Here is a 21,796-nt window from a genome sequence, read left to right as displayed (position 1 = left end):
GAGAGACAGTGTCAAAAGCCTTCCTGAAGTCTAGGAAAACTATATCCACTGCCACCCCTGCATCCAATGATTTAGTGACCTGGTCGTAAAAGGCCACCAGGTTGGTCTGACAGGACCTGCCGCTGACAAACCCGTGCTGGTTGCCCCTGAGCATGCAGTTCCTCAAATGAAATAACTTAATACTTAAAATCAAGATTTTTATAGTACATATATTAGTTACAGTCATGCAACACCAGAATAAATAGGCTCTCCAATCCACCAAGGCACTTGATTGGAGTACTACCTTACTTCTTGAATACAAGATGAGGTCCCTCCCCCCACCCAGCCTGCCAATCATCATGGAAAAAAATGCTTCTCGTCTTACATTCACATACAAGGACTCCTCACTAAATACATTGTCTGTCATTAAACTTCTGCTAAAAACAGCATGGGCTCAGTAACAGAAATGTATTATGAAGCCAACCCTGAGCATGACAATAAAATGCATAGCCCCTATTTAGCAGGCATACTCATGGGAACCTCCCACAAAGACAGGTTACTGTAGCTCAGTCCCTGGCACAAGTTATTTTTCAAGTCACGGTGAGCCACTGCATCCCATACATTTTACTTCCTCTTCACTCCCACATTGGGGTTGCACCTTTCGCATTTCCACTTATTCCTGTTTTTCACCAGCCTTAAATGTCTGGCAGACATCACCAAATGGGGCCCAAACAGTTCACCCAGAATCCCTTTTCACCTACTCCTCCATCCTGTCTCATACCATCTGTGCTGTGTGTAAGTACTTACAAAAGTGTTGCTTAAAAGTGTGTTCATAGCATATCTGTGCTAAAATATGAAACAGTTTCAAAAAAGGTAAAATGTATCAATTCTGGATGAACTAAGTCTATGGGTACCCAAAATAATTTACTACAGGCATATTTATTTGCAAATCAGTGTTTTCAAATTTGCCCTTCACTTCCATGTGCTTAGGGACAGGAGTCTGACAGTATGGGTGGGGGGAAGGGGCTGCAGGGAGAAAAAATTGGGGGGAGTAGAGGGCAGTGGCGATGTGTAGGGGGGGCACGTGCACCCTCTGGCCAGCCATGCTCTCCCTTCAGGCAACGGGCAGGGGGGCAGGCAGGAGCACCAGAGTGGGGCTGCCAGCAAAAGCAGACATGCAGCTTCTGGAAGTGGCCGTGGGACTTTCAGAAGTGGTGCGACCACTTTTTGGTGATTGAGATTGGCCCCCCAGGGGACACCCCTTTCCCGGTCAGTGCAATCGGCCGCCAGGGGACCTCCTCCACTCCCCCTGACTCAAGAGGCACCAGTCACCTATGGTAGAGGGCAAGGGGGCCACCTGACACCCACAGATTTCTTTTCCCTGCTGAGATGGTGGGAGGGGGACAAATTCAAGAGAAGCTTCCAATAATTAGATTCTATACCTGGAAAACTGTAACAAAATTTTAATTTTTCCATATATAGAATCTAATTATTCAGGGGGTCATCTTATATTGGGGGTTTTCTTATCTTCAAGTAAATACAGTATTATAGAAAAGCTGTTTTGTAAAACAGCAGTGCTTTCTTTCACCATGCTTCTTCTCAGTCCTGATATAGCAAAGTGAAATACCTGATGAGGCCATTAGGTCATGTCGACAGCAAAAGGTGAGGTGTTACTAAGTATTCTGTTAAGCAAGTAGCTAGAACTACAAGTAAAGAGGTACCAGAAACAACAGCATTTGAATTGCAACTTGCAAAAGTTTAGTGTGCAAGAAAGTATTTTCACCTCTTAGGGTGCCTGTACACAAGCACGGAGGCTGCTCCGATGTGCTGTACTCAAAGCACGTCAGCGCAGACTCCATTAATTGAGTCTGCTGGAGCATGGCAGTTACTGTGCTTCAGCAGCCTCCTGCATCTCATGTATCAGTGTCCCCATGCTTAAAAATGGTGGCAGGGGCACTTGAACTAAAGCTCATGAAACCAGCTTTAGTTCAAGTGTCGCCATCACCATTTTTAAGCATGGGGATGCTGATAGACTCAATGTGGTGGCACTTTAGAGTGGCTCTTGGAGCCGCTCAGATGAAAGTGCCACTTCCCCCAGCCCCGGAGTATGTGTAAAAGCGCCATTAAGTTTTATGGTCTAACTTGAAGAAAAACAGCAGGGTGGAATTCTTACCTTAACTGAAGCTAAATAACAACAACATACAGGGGGTGTAAAAGCCCCAGGTCAAGGGGAGGGGACAAGTCTCCTTACATAAGGAAGGAGGGAGTCAGTTGTATGCCTTCCCTTGAGGACTGACAGCTCTGATGTAGGTGATGTTGCAGGAGCAAGAGGACTGTGGTGGTGTGGCTGCTGCCCAGAGGTGTGCACATTTCAAGGCACCAGCATGGCCAATGGGACACTCTGAGGAGGCTGTAACTTAGACATATTGAAGGGCGTGGGGATGCTAAACTAACCTGAAATCCAGGAGGATGCAAGGGCAGCTGAAAGCCCCAACTTACACAGGGATGTGGTCTCAGTTTTCTTCTGACAATATAGCTCAAAATGTTTCAAGAGATTTAAGTTCCCTAGCAAGCAAAAGCCGATAAGATACTGAACAGTAAATCAAGTCTCGTAACTTTGTCCCCACTCCTGACTGCAGGAGTTTAAGGGTTAGAGAGATGCCTCTCTGCCTCTTTAGTTTTGTCTTGAGAGACCTTGCCATCAGCTCTGTCAAGGGCAGGGCAAACTGGCCTCCGCACTTTCTTCTGCCATCTTGACAAGTTCTGCCTCAGTCCAGAAGTGCTCCTGTGAATCCTTTAGCTTTCAAGGATTTCCGTCTTCAAAAGACATTCCAGCTGTGCGTTCCATTAGGACTGCAGGTCCCCAGAGGAAAAGCATCTTTGCTTCCTTGAAAAGGCAGGGGCAGATCATTGCCAGGAGTTTCTGATGAGAGAAGTCCAGGTAACCTCATTGGTCTCATTCCAAGGAGACTCCATGACCCAGACGACATAGTACTGGAGCTGGGAGACCCAAGTGCTTGTGGCTAGTACTGTTTAAATCCAGACAACTTTCCTAGGATTTGAATCTAACTGCCTCAGTTCCCATTGTCAGGATGCTAATAGATAAAAGACACCTTATAAACTTTAGCATGCTCTCCATGCCTCTGTCTGCATAGCATTTCTGTTATTAACCTTGGGTTACAGAAGAGCAGTTAATTGCTAGGAGAACTTTAGCACGAGAAATCTAAAAGCCACTTTTCATTTGGGGCCTGATCCTGCCCCCTTGGGAGCAGTAACTAACCTGTTTACTTCAGAGGGTTTGGGGTTAGTTTCTTAGTGAGTAGAACATACTGCATTTTTCTTGTGTAGGTATTTTTAAATAGTAACACACACCATAACTGTAGCAGCACTCACATATTTTCATGCTACTAACCCAAGAATTTGTGTTCTGAACCATACGTTCCTAACGCTAGTGTCCACCCGTATGTTGTGTAATCTAGCAAGTTAGGAATAAGTTCTGCATTCTCGCTGACTTTGCCTGGTTTATATTGTAGCAAAGTATAGAATTTGGCCTTTGTTGTAAAGCTATTGCATCTATACCTTCCTGATGAGATAATTATGTGATGTGTCTAATAATTTTTTAAACGTTTACACCTAAAATGCGTATATCTTTTTGTTTTTAATCATCTACACAATAAAAGTCTAGCATGTGTTGACCATACTTGTGTCTTTGCAGCGTTTATTCAGGACACCAGTCAATTTTGATTCCTCCTTCAGAACTGGAGACCAATCCTGCTCTGTGGCTTCTAGCTGTGAGTCAGTACAAAGTCAGAGACACATTTTGTTCCTATTCGGTCATGGAGCTTTGCACTAAGGGCCTTGGTTCACAAACAGAATCGCTGAAGGTGAGGAATTGTATTTTTTCCACATAGTATAAGATTTATATAGCATTGGAGGCTTGTATTAAATGCATTCACTGAGGAGAGAAAAATCGGGATAAGCACAGTCTGTAATAGAACCGGCATAATTCCTTGCCAGAGGCTTTTTATTCATTTCTGTTGGTTGCTGCTCTCTAGCCCTCTTTCAGATCACAAGGTTGTTAAGCACCAAAGAGTGAGCTTTTTTACTTAAGCTCTCTCAGCTTCTGCTTGACTTCAGATTATCAGGGTTAACTACCTTTCTCTCTCACCTGTTTTAGTTTGTAAAAGGGGGTGGGAGATGGAGGAGAAAGGGGGGAAAGTCCAAAATGTACATAATTTAGAGTTACCTAATTCTCTAATTGTACATTATGGAATTATTTGTTAATTTTATTACATACTAGCTTGGTTTTTGCTCACTTTGGTGAAAAATCTCAGAAGGCCCCCGTTCTTTCAGTTTGGGGCCGGCTTCTATTGTTAATATGATCATTTTTACCCAACGTTCTGCAGCCAGTTTTGCAACTCTTGATTGTATCTGCTTTGAAGAGATCTAATTAATTTTTCTCTTGTACCACACATGGGGTTTAATTTATCAGACATCAAGTACTGCCTTGATTTGTTGACAGCTGCATTATTTTTTCAGGATTCAGGGTTAGGAAGGTAGTACAACAGATAAGAGATGGAAAAAAGAAAACATTTAACAATAAAAAGACCCACACTTTGCTTCCACTAGGGCTTATCCTTTTTTATACCTGTAATAGAGCCTGATGTTGATGTAAATCTTGCATGGCTGACAGTGGTTCCCACCTTTTTAGTAGTATCCTGTCCTTAAACCAGTGCCCTTCCCACCATGTCCTCTCCCAAATGTGTTCTGACAAGTTTCTGTTATCTCTCCTTTTCATGCTCTCTTTTTGTTTTCTCTCTCTCTTTTTGTGTCCCCCCCTCCCCCCCCATTTATCCTTTGTTCTTCATGGGTTTTCACTGGCTCTTCTCTGCTGCTGTTTCTTTTCCAACATCTGGAAGCTGAAATCTTGCACACCAGAGGATGGGTGGTGGTAGGAAGGGGGTAGGGAAGCTATCACTAGTGCTACCTATGACTAAGTTGAAAGCCATGAGAAGAGAGAGGTGCTGAGGCCAGGGGACTGGTACCTGAGTTTGCAGTGTTAACCTAAGTGTTAAAGGTCAGGTAGGCAGGTTTAAAGAAGTAGAAGAGGCCTTGCCACATTCTGCCACCAAACTCAACACCTGGTATCCGGAAACACAGTTTATTCCCCTATGGTATTGCTCCCTCTCTCCCTCCTCCCTCCCAACAATTCTTGCACTTCTCGTGTATTCCCCAGAAAATCAAATTGGGAGTTGTCACAAAAGAGCAAAGCACAAGCAGCACCAGCTGTTGCCACAGAGATTTATGTTGTCGTTTATTTCTTAAAATTCCTCCTCATTCTAATCAGGCAGCTCTAACAAATGCAAAAATGTATTTATTTTCTGGTATCAATATTTGTTGTCTCTTACACGTCTCACTGTAAATTGCAAAATTTTCTTTATGCATTCAGAATCTCCATTACTTGACTGATAGGCCTGTTGTCATATCTTGGGGTATTGAGACTTGCAGTCTCTTCATGCCTTTTGTCTTTAAATGAGGTTTTCAAGGTTGGTTAACTCTCCCAGTTTACTGTTGCTCGTTGCAAATTTGAACCGTTACTGGATACCAATATTCTTTCACTCTGAAACTAACTGGTCCATCTCTTTCTAAGTGCTACAGAAGAAATTCTAGGCAAGTAGATTTATTCTATAGTAGTCATTACTCTGCCACTTGACCAGCCAACCTTTGGGAAACACTGAAAATGGAAAATGTTGGTTACCTATATTCTTGTACATATGTTTTGCTGTATTGCTTTAAAATGGTTTAATTGTAGCATTCACTACATTATAACTTTTTCCTAGGCAAGGGGATTGGACCTGTCACGTGTGCGGACTTGTGTAGTAGTTGCAGAGGAACGACCCCGAATAGCTCTCACTCAGTCTTTTTCAAAATTATTTAAAGACTTGGGTCTCCATCCACGGGCTGTTAGCACATCATTTGGCTGTAGAGTTAACCTGGCTATATGTTTGCAGGTAAGACTTTCCACACCTTAAATCTGACTGACTGGTTGTACTCTGAAAATGGATGTCAGTGAGGCGTATCCACCTGGAAGGTTTCATCATGTTTCACTTGGCTGCTTGCTTAAGTTGTGTTTCATGAGCTTATTGAGCATGCAGTACGACGTTCTTCTTTCATATACAAGTAATTCACTTCTGTATTCCGTCAATAAACACTATTCATCCTTCACATCTCATTCATGGCATTTATTCTGCCCCAGATATACTGTAATTTACCAGAGCATATGTGTGATAGACTGTACCCCCATATTCCAAAACAAAACAGTTGGTGTTTAGTCATCTAATGTGTAACCCTGCTTCCAAGTGCTTTCTTTAATGAATCATAACATTGTTTTCTTCCTTGTGTATAATAGTCTTGATACTGATTTAATTAACCAAATAAGGCTTTTTAGTATACACCTAGTAAAAAATTATTTTTTGTGACTTCACATCTGTCTAGTTCCTTTTTAACCTGTTAATCAGATGAAAGTGCCCACAGGGAACTTGCATTCTCACCTCCAGAAATTCAGCTTATTGATTCATTGACTAATGGATAGCACACTGTGATTTTCTAGTTTGCTTTTCTTTATAACACAGACCTTAGACTTTTTCACTTAGTGATTCTTGCAACAAGCCCAATAACTTGATTGAACTAGTGCCTGCCTGTTTGCAAAGATACCTTGTTTTGATTTCCGTTCTCCAAGCAATGGAGAATTAGTTTGTTCCTTGATAAACAGAGAATGCTTTAGTTAACATTATTTTTTTTTTTTTTAAATTACCATACTGCTTATGTGACCTTGTCTAGGTTCATATTCAGCCACTGGACTTGGTAATGCCTCTTTTGGCTAAATTAAAGAGTCCTCTGCTATCAGAAGTCTTGTTCACTTCAGGTATTTAAATTGGAATGAAGCCACCTCTTCACCTTGTTTGCTGAATAAATGGAAATTCATACAACTCTTGCTATGAAATAGATTTTCTAATTCACAGTTAATTATTCTTACTCTTTTTTGAACCATTTTTCTTTTTCAACCTTTTTTTCTGAATCTAGATCACAGACCTTGATGCACTATCCCAGTATTGATGTCACTATACATAAAAAGAAAAAAAAACTTCCTACTTTTGCTCATCCAAGGACCGTATGAGCCCTGTTGCACTGGGAGCTATATTTTTAGTTTATCTGCTATGCCTCCTAAGTCTTTTGGAGTTACTCTTTCCCTTATAAGTATAACCTTGCTGTCATGTAACACAACATCCCTTCAGCCCAGGACTAATTTACACAGCAACTTTAATGAAAATTATTAATATATGGCAAGTCAATGCTGAGTAAGGTTAAAAGTCACTCCTTGTCTCTGAGGTAGACTTCTTTAATCTAAATACTGCCATAAATGTTCTCCAGGAATAGAAAAGTTAAAGAAAACCTCCTGCACTGAACAAAGCCATACCTGAATCCTTTGGAATTAGTATCTCTCTTCTGCTCAGTTTATGTTAACAAATGGTCTTGTACTCAGAAAAAGAAGTCTCTTTGGAAATACTCTTGTTAGTACTACAGCCACCTATTTCACTTAAATAATGGCTTTAGTTTTGGGGTTTCACCTACTGAAAGTTTCTCCACAGGGAAACTTTTCCAGCTTCCCACTCACTGCGTGTAGTGTCTTGTTGTTGTAAGGTTGATAAAAGAACCTCAGTAAACAACTAATCAGTCTTCTCCTGTTTGAAAAAAAGAAGAAAGAAAGAAAACTAACAGCAACAATTGGATTTGGAAACTTGCCTCCAGGAAAGTCCCGACTGCTTATTCATCAGGGACGTGTTTAGTTCTAGTTACTCTACTGGGCTTAGTTTGGCGCTCAACAGGCATACATCTGAATATTGCATTTTATTTCAGGAAAATAACATATGGTAGTTTCAGGAGCAACATCTAGGTAACATCGGTGCAGTAGATCCTGAACACTTGCTATCCCTTAGAGGGTAACTCCATACTCAGAGATTTCCCAGACACCAAGAAAATCTGAGGAGCTAGCTTTTAGTAACAACAGTCTGCTAGTTATGCTTCCTGTGTCTCTTGCTCTTTTGAAGTAGCTTCAGATTTTCCTCTGCAGGCAAGAAAAGCCATAGCTCAGGGACGTGATGGCATTGCCTTTATCACAGATTGCTTTAAGCATCCACTAAAATTTCTCACGCAGATCAGGTTAGTGGTCCGTGAGTCCCTGAAGCTCCATTTCTGAGACTCTCTCTCAAAGCGTTACTTGAACTCTGGCACTCCGAAGTATGCAAGAGCATGCCATGAAGGACACTGTAGATAATAAAGACAAGCTTCCTTTTGCAAAATGGGACTTTCACTTGCCACTAATGCCTTTCAGGCTTGCAGTGGTCTCCCGGTGTTTCATGATGAAGGTGACTGCTTTACTTGATATACAAGACATCTGTGCAACACCATGCTTGCACTAAGATGCAGATAAGTTTCAGGAATGCTAGACTAGTTCTAAAATTTAGGCCTTCTGGATAATCTCAAACAGTTCCTGAACGCATGGTATATGGAAGCCCAAATGAGTAGAGAAATGGGAGGTAGTTATTAACACTGAAAGCCTCAGCAAGCTGGTTTCTTGCTTGAATGTCAGTTGCTGCTTTCTGAGTCTTGGCTTTCTGCCTGAATCGCACCTCTTGGGTATTCATACATGCACACAGGATTCTGGAAAAGTTATTCAGATCTAAAAAACAAGATGGGATCATCTGCAGAATGACTATTTCTGATGATTTTGACCATGGACACAATAAGAACATGAGCAAGCCCAGTCTATTAATATCCCAGAAAGAAATGTTGAAGCTGCTTAGCTAGGTTAGCAGAACTTCTTGATTATGCTCAGATAACTTAAGACCAGCCACCTCAGTCTAGAGACTGTACCAAAAGCAATAGGCTATTTAAAGAATTGTGATCTTGGACTGAGAAAAAACACTTACCTGCTGATTCAAAGTAATCAAACATTGGTAACAGTGCTATAAAAATTACTCTGCCAGGTGGAATGGTCTTTCAAGCTTTTAAGCAAGGAAGATTTTAAGTGTAACTTGAAGTGACAGTAGAGCTGTTAGTTTAATAAGTAACTGCAAAATAATAGCATGTCGACAGAGAACATAAAGCAATCCTTTAGAATACCTGGCTTCTGCAGGGTTGCTTCCTTTGAAGCAACTTATACTTGCCCCTGCCAAAGGCTGGATACTGACCTAGAGAGAGCATTCTTTCCATCTATTATGACAGTTCCTCTAACAAGTGGCTAATAACATGCAGGGTGCATTTAACTGCAGGATATTCTGTTTTCTGGAAGCAAAGCTGAAGCACAGAAGAGGTTTTAATCCTTTCTCTGCAGGGTTCTTTAGGTAAGCGTCTCTCCATTGTGTTCCGGCAATGGCCATTGTTTGCAAAGGCTTTAATGTTGGGTCATATAAAAATCGTTTTAAGTGTTTTGAGCTAGCGGCATTTGGCCTCTCTGTATTCCAACAGTTGCTATAAAGCCCAACGTTTATATTACCAGAGGACAGATGGGAGGGGGGTTACTGATACGTAGATGAAGTCCTTGAAACCTTGCCACCTGTAACAGTATTGTGCTTCAGACTTACTCTAGGTTCCTCCTAACACTTGTGTCTAGGATTGATCTTTATGAAGAAGTCCTACTGTTCACCCTCTGCACCTTTTCCAGAGAGAGGCCTATCCTGATCGTCTTCAAAGGATGTTAGCTGTTATATGCCTTGGATGTAATCTCTTTGATTTCATCATTAAGAGATCTCCCAGATTTGTTATTTCAGATGGTGTTTACGAGAGAGGTTTAAGGGGCTGAGCATGTCCCATACCTTCCAAAACGCACTTGCATGTGCAGTGTAGAGGGAATATCACTAAAAGGCCCCTCTCCATTTTATGTCTATTGCGCGATTACCTTGTTAAATCAGCAATAAATTTGGACTAGCTACACATCAAAACTAACTATTGTGCCTTAACTAGCTATAAAGTTATTGCTCAGAAATGTGTAATAAATTATAGATGGTTTCTATCCAGCTTTAATTTGCATATGTAGGCAGTTCTGCAACTGGGAGCACAATGCACAGAGCTGGGAGATTGCAGCCAGTGTGGTCTTCCAGGTGTGGGACAGTCCACATACCAGCCCCCTTCTGCCCCCTGCCCTGCACTGGGAGACCACAGCAGTGCCCCACAGCTGCAGGGGCTCAGACCTGAGGGAGTGCTCAGACCCGGCTGTGCCCCATGCATGGCCAGAATCAAGAACCCCCACAGCTGATGGGACTCTCGGTCCTGGCTACATGTGGTCCCCATGGCTGGGAGCTTCATTAGCAAAGGGAGCTCCCAGCTGTAGGATCCTGCTTCTCACAGATGCAGGGGGAGCCCAGGATCCAGCTCTCCTTGCACCAGCAATAAGATGCAATTGAATCTAATGTTCAGTCCCACAATCATGCCTCCTGCCATGCACACATGGCGTGGCAGGAGGCATGATTATATGTACTACACATTAGATCCAACCATGCCTTTGTATAGACGGGGCCAAAATAGCCAACTAACAGCATTTTGAGGTGGCAGTTTCCACTGACTCAGAGTGATTCTGTTTTTTGCATAGTTCTAAAAAGCCCATGTAATTCTCTGGGTATTGCTGGTTTCTTTGTGTGTATGTATGTGCGTGCGCGCGTGCATGCACAGACCTGCATGTGCACATTAAGACTGAAGATGCATTCAGACTGAAAGGCTCTTACAAGAATAGTACTCCCGTTTTCCTTCAAGACCTCTTCTATTTTTTCCCTTCAAAGAAGGAACAAAGAATTTAGGGACATTTCCTTGCAGTGAATCCTTTAGAAAGGCAGATATTGTCACAGCTCTTTATTACAGAATGATCGTGGCTTAGCCATTAGGACCTTCAGTTTTGCACCATATAGATAAGTGAAAGACTAAATTATTAGCTTATGTTCATAATCCTTCTGACTCCATTTAAACAGGATGAGCATGTTTCTTTTGAACTAAAAACTCAGTCATTTTGAACTATATTTTAAAAACTTGCTTCTGAACCTTTTTCTGAGACCCAGTCTGCATCTGTAGGGCTTCTAAATACATTTACAAATCCGGCACCTAAAGGTTATATACTTAATTTGTGAGTAAATTAAAAAAAAGGATTGGACACAGTATATTTCACTTCTTGTGTACTGACATGTTGGTGTTCTCTAAAAGAGAAAAGAAGGTTTGATCCTTTTACTACAAAGGTAGGATGCATATTTCTATAACTCTTAGCTATCTGGACAATTCTCATTAAAACACGTGAATATTAAGTTTTCAGGGAAGGTGGAGAAGTGGCAACTTCCATGTTTAATTATCCTTAACATCAAATCTTTTGTAAAGTGGCAATTATTAACATCTGCTGGAAAAGAAATGTCTTCAGCCGTATTTAATCTTCAGAAGGAAAATAAGAGTACATTTTCATAACATTAAACTTAGAGCCAAGTAGAACATATTTATGTTGTTTTAACTGGGGAGAACTGGGTTTTGATGGTTCACTCTTCCTCAGTGATCCCCACTGTATACTAACTTTTCTAAATGAGAGGATTTTGTTAGCAGATCTTTGGAGGAGACAAGGCTAGAGTTCTTTCCACTTAATAACCAGTTATTCTGTTTTGAAGCTCTTGAACTGCAGGAGAAATCCAGATTTTAAATTTAGGAAAAATTGGAATTGTAGATAGTAGCAAACAGCATTTTGCTTGTGTTCCCACAAATGGAGGTAAATTTGTTGAGCTTGATTTGTATTTGCATATGTAGTACACTTGTGGATCAGTTTCTTCAAACTCCTGATGTACATTGTTGCTAGTTTATACAACCTTGTTGTGAGTCATGATATCAAGTGTTTTTTTCCTTAAAGCTCAAGCTGCTGCAGTTGTATTACTTAGGCTTTTCAAGTATTTACCTAAAAAAAAAAGTAAATTTGTAGGCTTCATTGGACCACAGAAAAGTATGGAAGCATAAATTACAAAGACGTTAGTACAACGGAAATAAAAAAGAACCCAGTAATTATTTTTAAAGACTTCATGAATTTTTGGGGGGCCCAGTTCATGGTTTCTAAACACACTTGTTTGGCAGTACAGTGTGATAAATGTGCAGCACATGCATTTATGAGAAAGATCTGTCCCCGCAAAAGAGTGCTTTTATCCTTCTGTATGGCGTTCTTCAAGCCTTTAAGTTTCTACTAAAGAGAATTTAGTTTTACAGGCTTAATTTGCAGGCAGATCTTAGCCCCATTTGAAATTCTGAGTGGGACCAGTTGGTAGGACACACACATACACGTTAACTCCTGGACATGTACTGAGTAATGAAAATTCCAGATGCTGGGTATTGAGCTCTTATTGAAAAGCCTTATGAGAGTGGTTTGTGGCAATCTCAAAACTTGGCTTTGTGACTGGGGTATATTTTTACACTTGCATATATTTTGGGACATAAACTTCCTGAACTGAAGGAGCTCTGATACTTAATTGCTGTTTTACTATGGTGCTGAATCTACATATTTTATAATGTGCTTAATTTTAAGCAGCAATGTAATATGCAAATACACCCTACTCTAAAAAGGCTTCATCTTCCCTCATTCAAAATACACCTATTTTTAGCTGCTGCTGTGGCAACTTCCTAAAGACTATGAAGTTGAGAGACTGACTTTGTTGATATTAATATTTTTATTAAAGGGTGTATATACTCCAGTGCTCCAAGAATTGTCTTGTCTCACAGATGCTGGGTCAGGTCCCAAGCTGTCTTCCTGAGTTTAGGTGGGCACAGTGAATGCCTACTATACCACCAAGCTGTCTGATGCAACAAGCTTCAGAGTAGAAAAATGGTCATCTCTGCATTTTTGCATCTTTTGCTGGAACCAGTTTCTTTTGATGAGTAATTATTTTACTGCTCCAGATATTTAAAGCATTGCATGTCAGGGTTAGTAGACCAAGAATGAAAGAGCTCTGTAGTACTGATTTGTGTTCATTTAGCAATTAGATTATGCAAGGCTTGATCTTATTCTACCCTACAAGCAGGTTAATCTGTATGAAAAATGTGTAAGTATCCATTCTTTCTCCATTGTCAACTAATTTTGCCAACAGACCTGTACTTACTGCTTTTAGAGGAACGGAAATCTCTAATGACCTTTAATTGTTAGAGTAATGGCAAATTTGAACCCCCATTTCACTTTATGTGCCTTAAACTGTTAGGCCATAATATTTAATTACATCTTCACATGAAAGATAGTGTGCTAAACATTCATTTTCCACTAACAACATTGTCTATAGTGTCCTAAAACCACTTAAGTCTGTTTGTCTAAGGTTAGTCATCTATAGCTGTCTCTTCTGTTGCTCTACTAAAATGTTGACACCTCATTTTTTACTTTTTTTAACCTTTAATGGTATAATGGTTAATTTGTAAGGTTTCTGTATTTGACATTGTTTTTCTTTTTATTTTACTCCCTGCTTTTTGCATTTTCCTCTCTTTTTTTTCCTCCCACCCTCCATCCCCATTGTTTATTATTATTTTTGTCTTGTGTTACCTTCTTTCCTTCTCTCCCTCATCCCTGCTATTCCTGCTGCTATAGCCTCACAGGCTGGGGAAGCTGGCCGAGCAGGTAGGGGATTTTCACGTTCCCTAAATACCCACCTATCAGCTTCCAACAGTGGGACAGACTAGACATTGAGTTTGGAGATTTTCAGATCCTTTGTGTGAGATGATAAAATAATGAGTCCAGTATAGCTTTATCTAGATATCAACTTTATTGACTATCAGCAGCCTGAATTGACTGTTTTGTTCACACTGAGGATAACAAATACCAGATGATTGTCTTTTAATTTTCAAATTCAGCTCTTTTCGATTATTTTATAAACCAACTCAGGTCTATTTTTTTTTAAATTCTTAGGGCAAAAGAAGTTTTGGGTGTTTTTGTTTTGTTTTTTTCAAATGAATCTATACTTCATTTAAGTTCTCCACTCAGCACTAGTCTGTTACACTGCTGAGTTTATTAGTAAACTGATAATCACGTCATTAATGGCTAGATAGGTTGTTCTATCTTGTGTACTACAAGCTAAATAGGCTAACATGCATGTGCAGCTGTGTTACTCTTTCTGTCTCGGTGGTGGGTTACTGATCAGTGTTTGTAGAGTAAATATTAATAGCTAGTAACAAATCTTTCCCCCTTTTGGCATGGAACTTGTCTACCCGTGGAACTTGATAGCAGTGTTCGGTGCTGAATAAATTATGGAATTACCAGCAAACATAGTAGTAGGAAAATAGGGTAGCAAATTGGTTCTATTTCTTCTAGCTCTAAATATTTCCATTATTAGGAATTTCATTGGCTTATTTATTTAAAATAAGCTAGAAAACATTGTCACTTGGACCATGACATACACCAAGTAGAAAATCTATGCAATTAGCTGATGTAGGAGTTCTTGCAAGTACTCTATGGTTTCCGATGCATGAAGCTGCTGAGAACAGACTTTCCAAAGTTCTAGTCCTCCAAAACAAAGCTGTGCTGTTTTTTAGCTTTCTTCTTGGCTGCAAGGTATAGGGTATAGTGGAAAAAAAAGCATGAGCTCCTAGTCCTAGAAATCTAGGTTGTATATTGTGATGAGTTTAAGCACTTGGATAAGGGAAAACCATTGTAGGGCACAAAATTGCAGTGCAACACTGGGCAGAAAGACCAATTAACAAAGCTGCATCAGCTCCTTTCATTTTGAAATGAAACCAAAAAAAGGAGCCCACTTTTACCTGAGTAAATACAATGGCATTAACACATTACAAGTATGTAGTGGGAGGATTAAAAGGAACAGAATAATTGCTTTTAGATCTTCAATCCATACTGGTTCATGTCACGTGCGCTACCTTTAATAACTTTTAGCTTCAACTATGTGCTCTGTTGCATGCGTTGATGAATCTCAGCAAATCATGCTTTACATTCCTGTCCACAAGCTTCTGCCATTAAACTCTCCTCAGCAACTCCAGCATTCTTTTATATGGCAAAACATTTAACGTATTTGTATTTCTCAATCTGCTAAATATTCAGTTGTTTGAAATCCAGTAATGCTTGTCTTGATATTTGGTTGTTGGGCAGCCTTTTGAAGTTCTTATAATCCATAAGGTAACAACTGTTACAGGGGTAGGTATGTTTGTAATTGTTCACCTTTTATATTGCAAGGCTGAGGGGGTTCCCCACCCCCCAATAAGTTAAAATATGTGTGATCATTTTATTAGCCTAATTAGCAGTCGCACACATTTTCTATTCCTGAACTGCAAATTAACTTTTTGTCTAGTTACCAGGTTCTAACTGGGTAATATTGTTGTTTACAGGGGACATCTGGACCAGATCCAACTACTGTGTATGTAGATATGAGGGCACTGAGACATGACAGGTATGAGCTACATTATTCTCAGTTTTACAATATGCAAATTAGACAGAGGGCATTGCAGGAAAACATTGCAAATACACTTGTCACCCTGTGAAAGAGTGGTATTCTGTCTCAGATCTAATTATCATTGGCTTTTGCCAACCCCCTGAAAAAGGAGTGAATAAATTAACAAATAGTATAACTAGGGTTTCTAAAACAGCATGATGATAAATGTATTGCTTTAAGCGTCTCTAGCTTTCTTTTGTCCAAACATACTTTACATTTGATTAAGCAGTACATGTAAGTATTCTACCTAACCCCGCAAAACAGGATTTTCCCAGCTTTTTCACTCCAGTCAGGCTTGGTTCATTTTACCTTGGGTCAAATCCAGCTGACTAGAGATTGATAACTAATTGGGTAGCCATTTTTTACATTTGGTCTAACGCTTTCACTCAGCTTGGTTGTAGTATAAACTATATGTTGGAACACAGGGCTGGCAGGGAGCTCGGGAGTCATTAAACCTAGTCCCTGCCATTGTAGACAACCACAGCATATATAATCCCATTCATGCATTTATCCAGTTCTATCTTAAAACTTGTTAGGTTTTTTCCCCTGTGAGTTCACACAAAGGATATGAATTCAATCTTTACCAGCTGGAAAATGCTTTGACATGTTCTGTATGGGGAAGAGCTTTCAATTTAAAATGGAATTTCAATTTTTCCAATTTAAAATAAAAATTTGGGGGGAGCGCAAGCCCTCTTTGAGAAAATTATCTGTGTAATTAAAACCAAATTTTCCAGTCAAAAGGTAAATGTGAATATTTTTAACCCTTTTCACCAATCCTGCTTTTTTCTTTGAAAAAAATTATTAACAGGAACATATCCATATAGTCTTTTCCTTTCTTTCCTAGTGGGACAATAGTGGAGAGGTCTTTTCTCTGGCTTGTAAACAGTGTGAACTCTGGGGGTATGAACGATGCATCTCAGGCCCCTGCCATACGTTATACTTCACACGCACTTAACCAGGAAGCTTGATCGTGTGGATCATGCATCAGATCCCATTGTGCCTTAAGCTGCACATCTGGAGGGGCCCTCAGACATGTATTCTATGCAGAGCCTTTAAAGGGTGGGTTGCCCAGTTACCCAGTGACTATGCAGTAGCATGCAGACCTCGGCTGCTGGGACATGTGAGCTGGTTCTTTGGCACTGTGGGGTACTTAACTCTCCCTGAGTGCTCTTCTGATGCACTTCACCACAAATGGCAACTGTAAGGCATAACTCGATTGTCTGAGACTGCTTTATTCCTAATTCATTCATAAAGCATACGACAATCATGATCTTGCATTTTGTATTAAGCAAAGACATTGTGAAATTTCCATCAGTGAAAGATTTTAAGTGTAGGTTAGGCAACACTTGTCTAGGATGGTTTAGGCACGGATGATCCTGGAGTAGGGGGTTAGACTCAGTGACCACCTTCCAGCCCTATTTTCTGTAGTCTAATCTGCCCTGTATCTGTATTAAATGCCTTAATGAGAGGTTGGTATATTCTTCTTAACGTAAGTGAGTGAGAGGCAGAGCACTGGAGCAGAGCAGACATGGCTTCAGTTCTTAAATAACCTCTTTGATCCTACTTGAGCTTTGTCTACAAAACACTTCCAGGAAGCAGAGTGAATATTCTGATGGCCAGTTCAGGCTGAGCTCCATGCTGTTGCTGTTGTAATATGAACTGAATTGACTAGTTTTGCTGGTCTGTGTATCTCTATACAATTCAGCAGTACTTTTGAATACAGTGTAAACATATCCATGGATAGCATTGTTCAAGTGCAGGAGAGAGATTTCATTGTGTGACTGTTTTGGAGAGGTGAGTGGGAGAAGAGCTGAGTAAAAGGTGTGGAAATCAAAACTAATTCTTTCTTATTAGTGGTGGAATGGGAACAAAGTTGGATAAGTGTTATTAGTTTGAAAGTGTATTGATTCTTGTTACAAGTTGCATGTACTGTAACTGCACTAACAATTCACCTTTTTCGGTCTAGTAAGGAAAAGTAAATCCCGTTAGAAAGAGCACGGTGTGCATTGTATTAATCGATCTTCAGTATCTGATTATATAGAACATGAAGAGAGATCAGCAGAGCTGGCTTCCTAGATTTCAATAATGTAACTCTTAATGGGATGGATTAAAGTCTTGGCTCATTTACCTAATACTACTGATTTTGAAATTAGATGCATGGGTCATAAATTGGAGGAGAAAATAACTTATTTGACAATATCTTTTCATATTTGCTGCTTGTAACTAGTTTAGTGGAACTGAATGTCACTGTTATTTATGTGTACCCCAAATGAAAAGATTGATGCGCACAGCATAGCAGCAGCCTGAGCCCACCTTTGAATTCATTTTTACTTCATCTGATCCCAGAAGAATTGGAAGAACATTGCACTCTGAATTGGGCATTTGTGCTGCTTTTATGTTACCTAAAGTAACTTTTCCTGGATCTGCCATTTAGAATAAAGACATTATTCAAAATGCTTTTAATCCTTCTCATGCCTATTTTATGATTGCTAAACAGTTACGCAATTAGAGATTTAGTAAGTAGTCAGTGAAGTAATTAAGATGACTTGAAAAGTATCTTGGGATCACTGTTTTGGGGGGTTAGGGGGCTATCTTTATTTAACGTTGTCAGAACCTGACTCCACAAGTTATATATACCCTTGTTTCTCATTGTTTGCCAGTACTTTCTAAAGCCACAATCCATTGTTTTAGGTTTGATACCCTATTTGCCTTGGCATTGCATCTACTTGTAAGTTGTTCTTGTTGCTTTTGTTTTTGACCTAATGACTAATAGACACTGCCTTAAACTATTTATGTTTTTTAAAACCAAAGGAATTATTTGTTTTCCACAAATAAAGAAAATAGCAGATTTTGTCTTACACGTGTGCTGGAAAATTAAGTGAGACTTGTCTGCCTTCTTCAATAGTAGTGAGGCAAAAAGTATAACCCTTTGCTTATAGTTGTCGTCTTGACACAACATAACTCGATTTCCCATTTTTGGATCTCTCCATTAAACTCCAGCTCTGTGTGAAAGAAATACAGATTTGGGGTACGTATAATCATTCAGCCTAGTTACAGTATCTCCAAAAGATTACCTGTTTTCAGTAGACTTAGGAGTGGCTTATTGCCCTGTTCCCTGCAAAAATTGCACAAAAACATGTTTCTATAAATCACCATTTCCAATACAATGGGATACCCTTAAAACTCATCATAGCACTGAGGCCATTCACACAAAGAAAAGCAGTAGTAGTTGAATTCTGCTCTCAGGGCTTCTGCCAAAAGCCAAACAGTCTGATCACAACATTACCCCTTCAGGTTCCAAATGCACATTGATTGTGGCATGGTATATGTGACTTGAGAGGAACCAAAGAACTTGACCTCATCCAAACAGCAGGAGTCTGCCATCTAGCCACAGTGAATCTGTATCTTATTGGCACAGTGGTACCATGTTTAGGAATCTTCTTGGGAGACGGATTCCACCGAGGAAGCTTAAAAAAAACGTCATATTTGAACCATGAAACTATTCAGTATAGGCATCATTCATAAACCCAGTACTGAGAGCAGTACTACAGGTCCTGAGCCTGATAGCATGACAATACTTTGTTATTCCAACACCACCCAACTGCTTCTCTGCACTTTAAAGAGATCAGCATAGATATGAGCATCTCTATCTTTCGTGCTCCCGTTCCTTTCCCTAAAAAAGTTGATGGCTGAAGAAAGTTAGCACCTATGTTTTCACTTTTATATTTTTTTAACTGGCAACAAAAGTAGGGGCCTTCCAGTTCAAAAATAAACTCAAGCATTCATATATGTTAATATAATGCAGTGGTTCTTAACCTTGTTAGACTCAAGGCACCCTTTATTAGAATCAAAACACGCTTTGGAAAAATACCAGCTCTTAGTTTTTTCACTACAGAAAAATTAATGGAGCAATTCGTCTGTTGCAAAGTACTTAGAAAGACTACAACAGATCAGAATATTTTTAACGCTATGGATTCCTCGCCGATGTTGTGAAATTTCTGGGATTATTCTGTGCACTTTGTTCAAACACCTAACAATGCTAATGTTTGGAATCCCATGGCACCGTTGAAAGGATCTTGCAGCACCCAGGGAGCTGCAGCACCCTACACTGATCTAATGAAACAAGACAGATGTAGCATACCACTGTAGGCAGATAGAACCATGTGTTCTTTTTGTAGCATACAGTGCAGCATTCACTCACGGCAGAGATGAATAGGAGATCGATAGAAGCATTGCATATAATGTAACATAAAGGAGGTCGATCCATTTGACTTGACCATCAGTGATGGAAACCAACCTCCTCTCAATCACATAGTTTCAGGGAGATCTATTCACAACAGGCAAAAATAAAGATTCAGATGTCTTCAGTTCAAGATGGGTACAATGAACCTGTAGAGATGGATATTCTGTCTTCATGGTTGACTGATTTTCAGACATTCAGCTTCTAAACCTAGACTTCTAGGAAAACAACACTGACATAGACTGGTATAAACAGTCCTTTGGAAGCATTGCATAAAAATGAGGATAGCAAATATAGCCTGTTACATCTTCCATAAGAACTTTTTACTGCAGATTTCCTACTGTTTCCAATTAGCCACATGGCTGGTTTAGAAATAGCTTTCTAATTCCAGAAAAAAGCCTTTCATATTTCAAAAATTGTTCCTCCAATGTGATAATGAAAATTTAAAATGTTCGGAAGTCTTCTGTAACAGGTGGTCCCATTTTCAGAGGTCTTCCATAACAGGCATGCTTTGTATTAGCCTTTTAATCTAATTGTATTCAATCTTTAAATACAATTCTATGTTTTATATTAATATTTTAATAAAACATACAATTTTATGGACTTCTGAAAAAGTCTCAGAAGCTTTGAAACCTTTTCCCCATTTTCTTTCAGCCAAATTTATTCAAGCAGTTTTTGGTTGTAGCTGTTTTGGTTTATGGACGTAGGCAGGCAAGGTTCTTTGGGTAGATATGATCTCTTTTATCAGCTGGTCTAATAAAAGATATTACATCTATCCAAAGAACATTGCCTGACAAATTAATTGAAATGTTCTTTTTCTAAAAATGTTTTCATTTCCTACAAAAAGGTATCACTGGAAAGTTCTTGACTAGTTCCAGTTATGAGGCATAAGTATCTGTAGACCTGTTGAATTTTTAGCAGCTTTTACCATCAGTGAACTATCACGCATATCCTAGAAAGACAATATGCCCCAATATTTTCATCTACATAAAATTCTGTCCATGGCCAAAAGGCAATATGGAAAAAGCTCCAATGCAACCTTGATCTAAGCTTCCTCCTCTTTTTTTTTCTTTGGCGGGGGGGGGGGTTGTTTTTTCAAAAGGATTAAAGATGCATGAAAATAATTGAGGTGCTTGAGTTCGTTCTATCTAAAATATGCATATATTTCAAAAGAACTTCAAAATTATTCTGTATCTAGATAGGTCATTTGGTTAACTTCTGTGGCTATTTTTGGGTGCTTATGGAATATAACATAAGACCTTGTTACACTGTAATTTTGGGTGGCCCCTGGAGCTCTTAACCCCTGTATTGTCTGCACATTAACACCTGAAACTAGTTTTAAACACATTACGCGGGTCAAAGCTATGCCACCCCAGGGCAGGATTATCTCTGATCTGTGTTACCCAGCATGTGTTACACTAAGGTGTGACCACTCTAGGCTAAACCTTAGTGTAAATACCCCACCCATCCCCCTGCCCCACTGGCCCAGCTCGAGCTCACTGCCCCCCCCTTCCCTCCCAGCTTACTTGTTTGTGATTGCCTGTGCCATCTGTCCCAGGGGAGCAGGCAGGGAAAGGTTAACCTCAGCTGCCACTGACCCTGGATGAAGGGGCAGGAGGCAAGTCCAGAATGGTGGGGGGGAGATATACTTATCTTTCAGTTCTCTTGAACAAGTGACAACTCCAAACCTGAGCTAGCACAAATACTGATCAACGTTTGTGCGGCTTACAGTGTAAGGTGTAGCATTACAGAGGCGGGCAATTATTTCAGGCGGAGGGCTGCTTACTGAGTTTTGCCAAGCCATTGAGGGCCGTGTGACAGGCAGCCAGGGGCAGCTAAATATTCATTTTCTTAACTTTTTAAGGGCCCCACGGGCCAGATAGAATGGCCTGGTGGGCCGCATCCGGCCCGCAGGCCGCATTCTGCTCACCCCTGTGTAACAAGGTCCATAGACTGCAGATAGTCTCAGTGTCAGAAATAACATGTAAACTTGTTTGTACATGTAGGAATTTATTCATTTTTGTTTCCTTTTTTTTTTTGCATAGATTAAAAAAATGAAAATACTATGTTCTTAGAGGTTTATAGTCTT

The 21,796-nt window shown here is 40.0% G+C and overlaps 1 protein-coding gene and 1 long non-coding RNA gene across 2 annotated transcripts in view; both read left to right on the top strand.

The window, feature by feature from the left end:
• Positions 1-21,796, top strand: part of DIP2C (disco interacting protein 2 homolog C) — a 227,463-nt gene that overhangs the window by 154,352 nt on the left and 51,315 nt on the right. The window contains exons 30-32 of the mRNA XM_019508168.1: positions 3,695-3,863; positions 5,820-5,990; positions 15,364-15,425. Coding sequence (XP_019363713.1) covers positions 3,695-3,863; positions 5,820-5,990; positions 15,364-15,425 — 402 coding nt within the window. The remainder of the gene's footprint in view (positions 1-3,694; positions 3,864-5,819; positions 5,991-15,363; positions 15,426-21,796) is intronic.
• Positions 19,739-21,796, top strand: part of LOC109291252 — a 15,207-nt gene continuing 13,149 nt past the window's right edge. Inside the window, exon 1 of the long non-coding RNA XR_002095787.1 lies at positions 19,739-19,749. This is a non-coding gene — a long non-coding RNA (uncharacterized LOC109291252). The remainder of the gene's footprint in view (positions 19,750-21,796) is intronic.

The sequence above is a fragment of the Gavialis gangeticus genome, unplaced genomic scaffold, assembly GCF_001723915.1.
Source record: "Gavialis gangeticus isolate Ggan-Ray unplaced genomic scaffold, GavGan_comp1, whole genome shotgun sequence".
Classification (NCBI taxonomy): Eukaryota; Metazoa; Chordata; order Crocodylia; family Gavialidae; genus Gavialis; species Gavialis gangeticus.
This window is presented reverse-complemented; position numbering and strand designations above follow the sequence as displayed.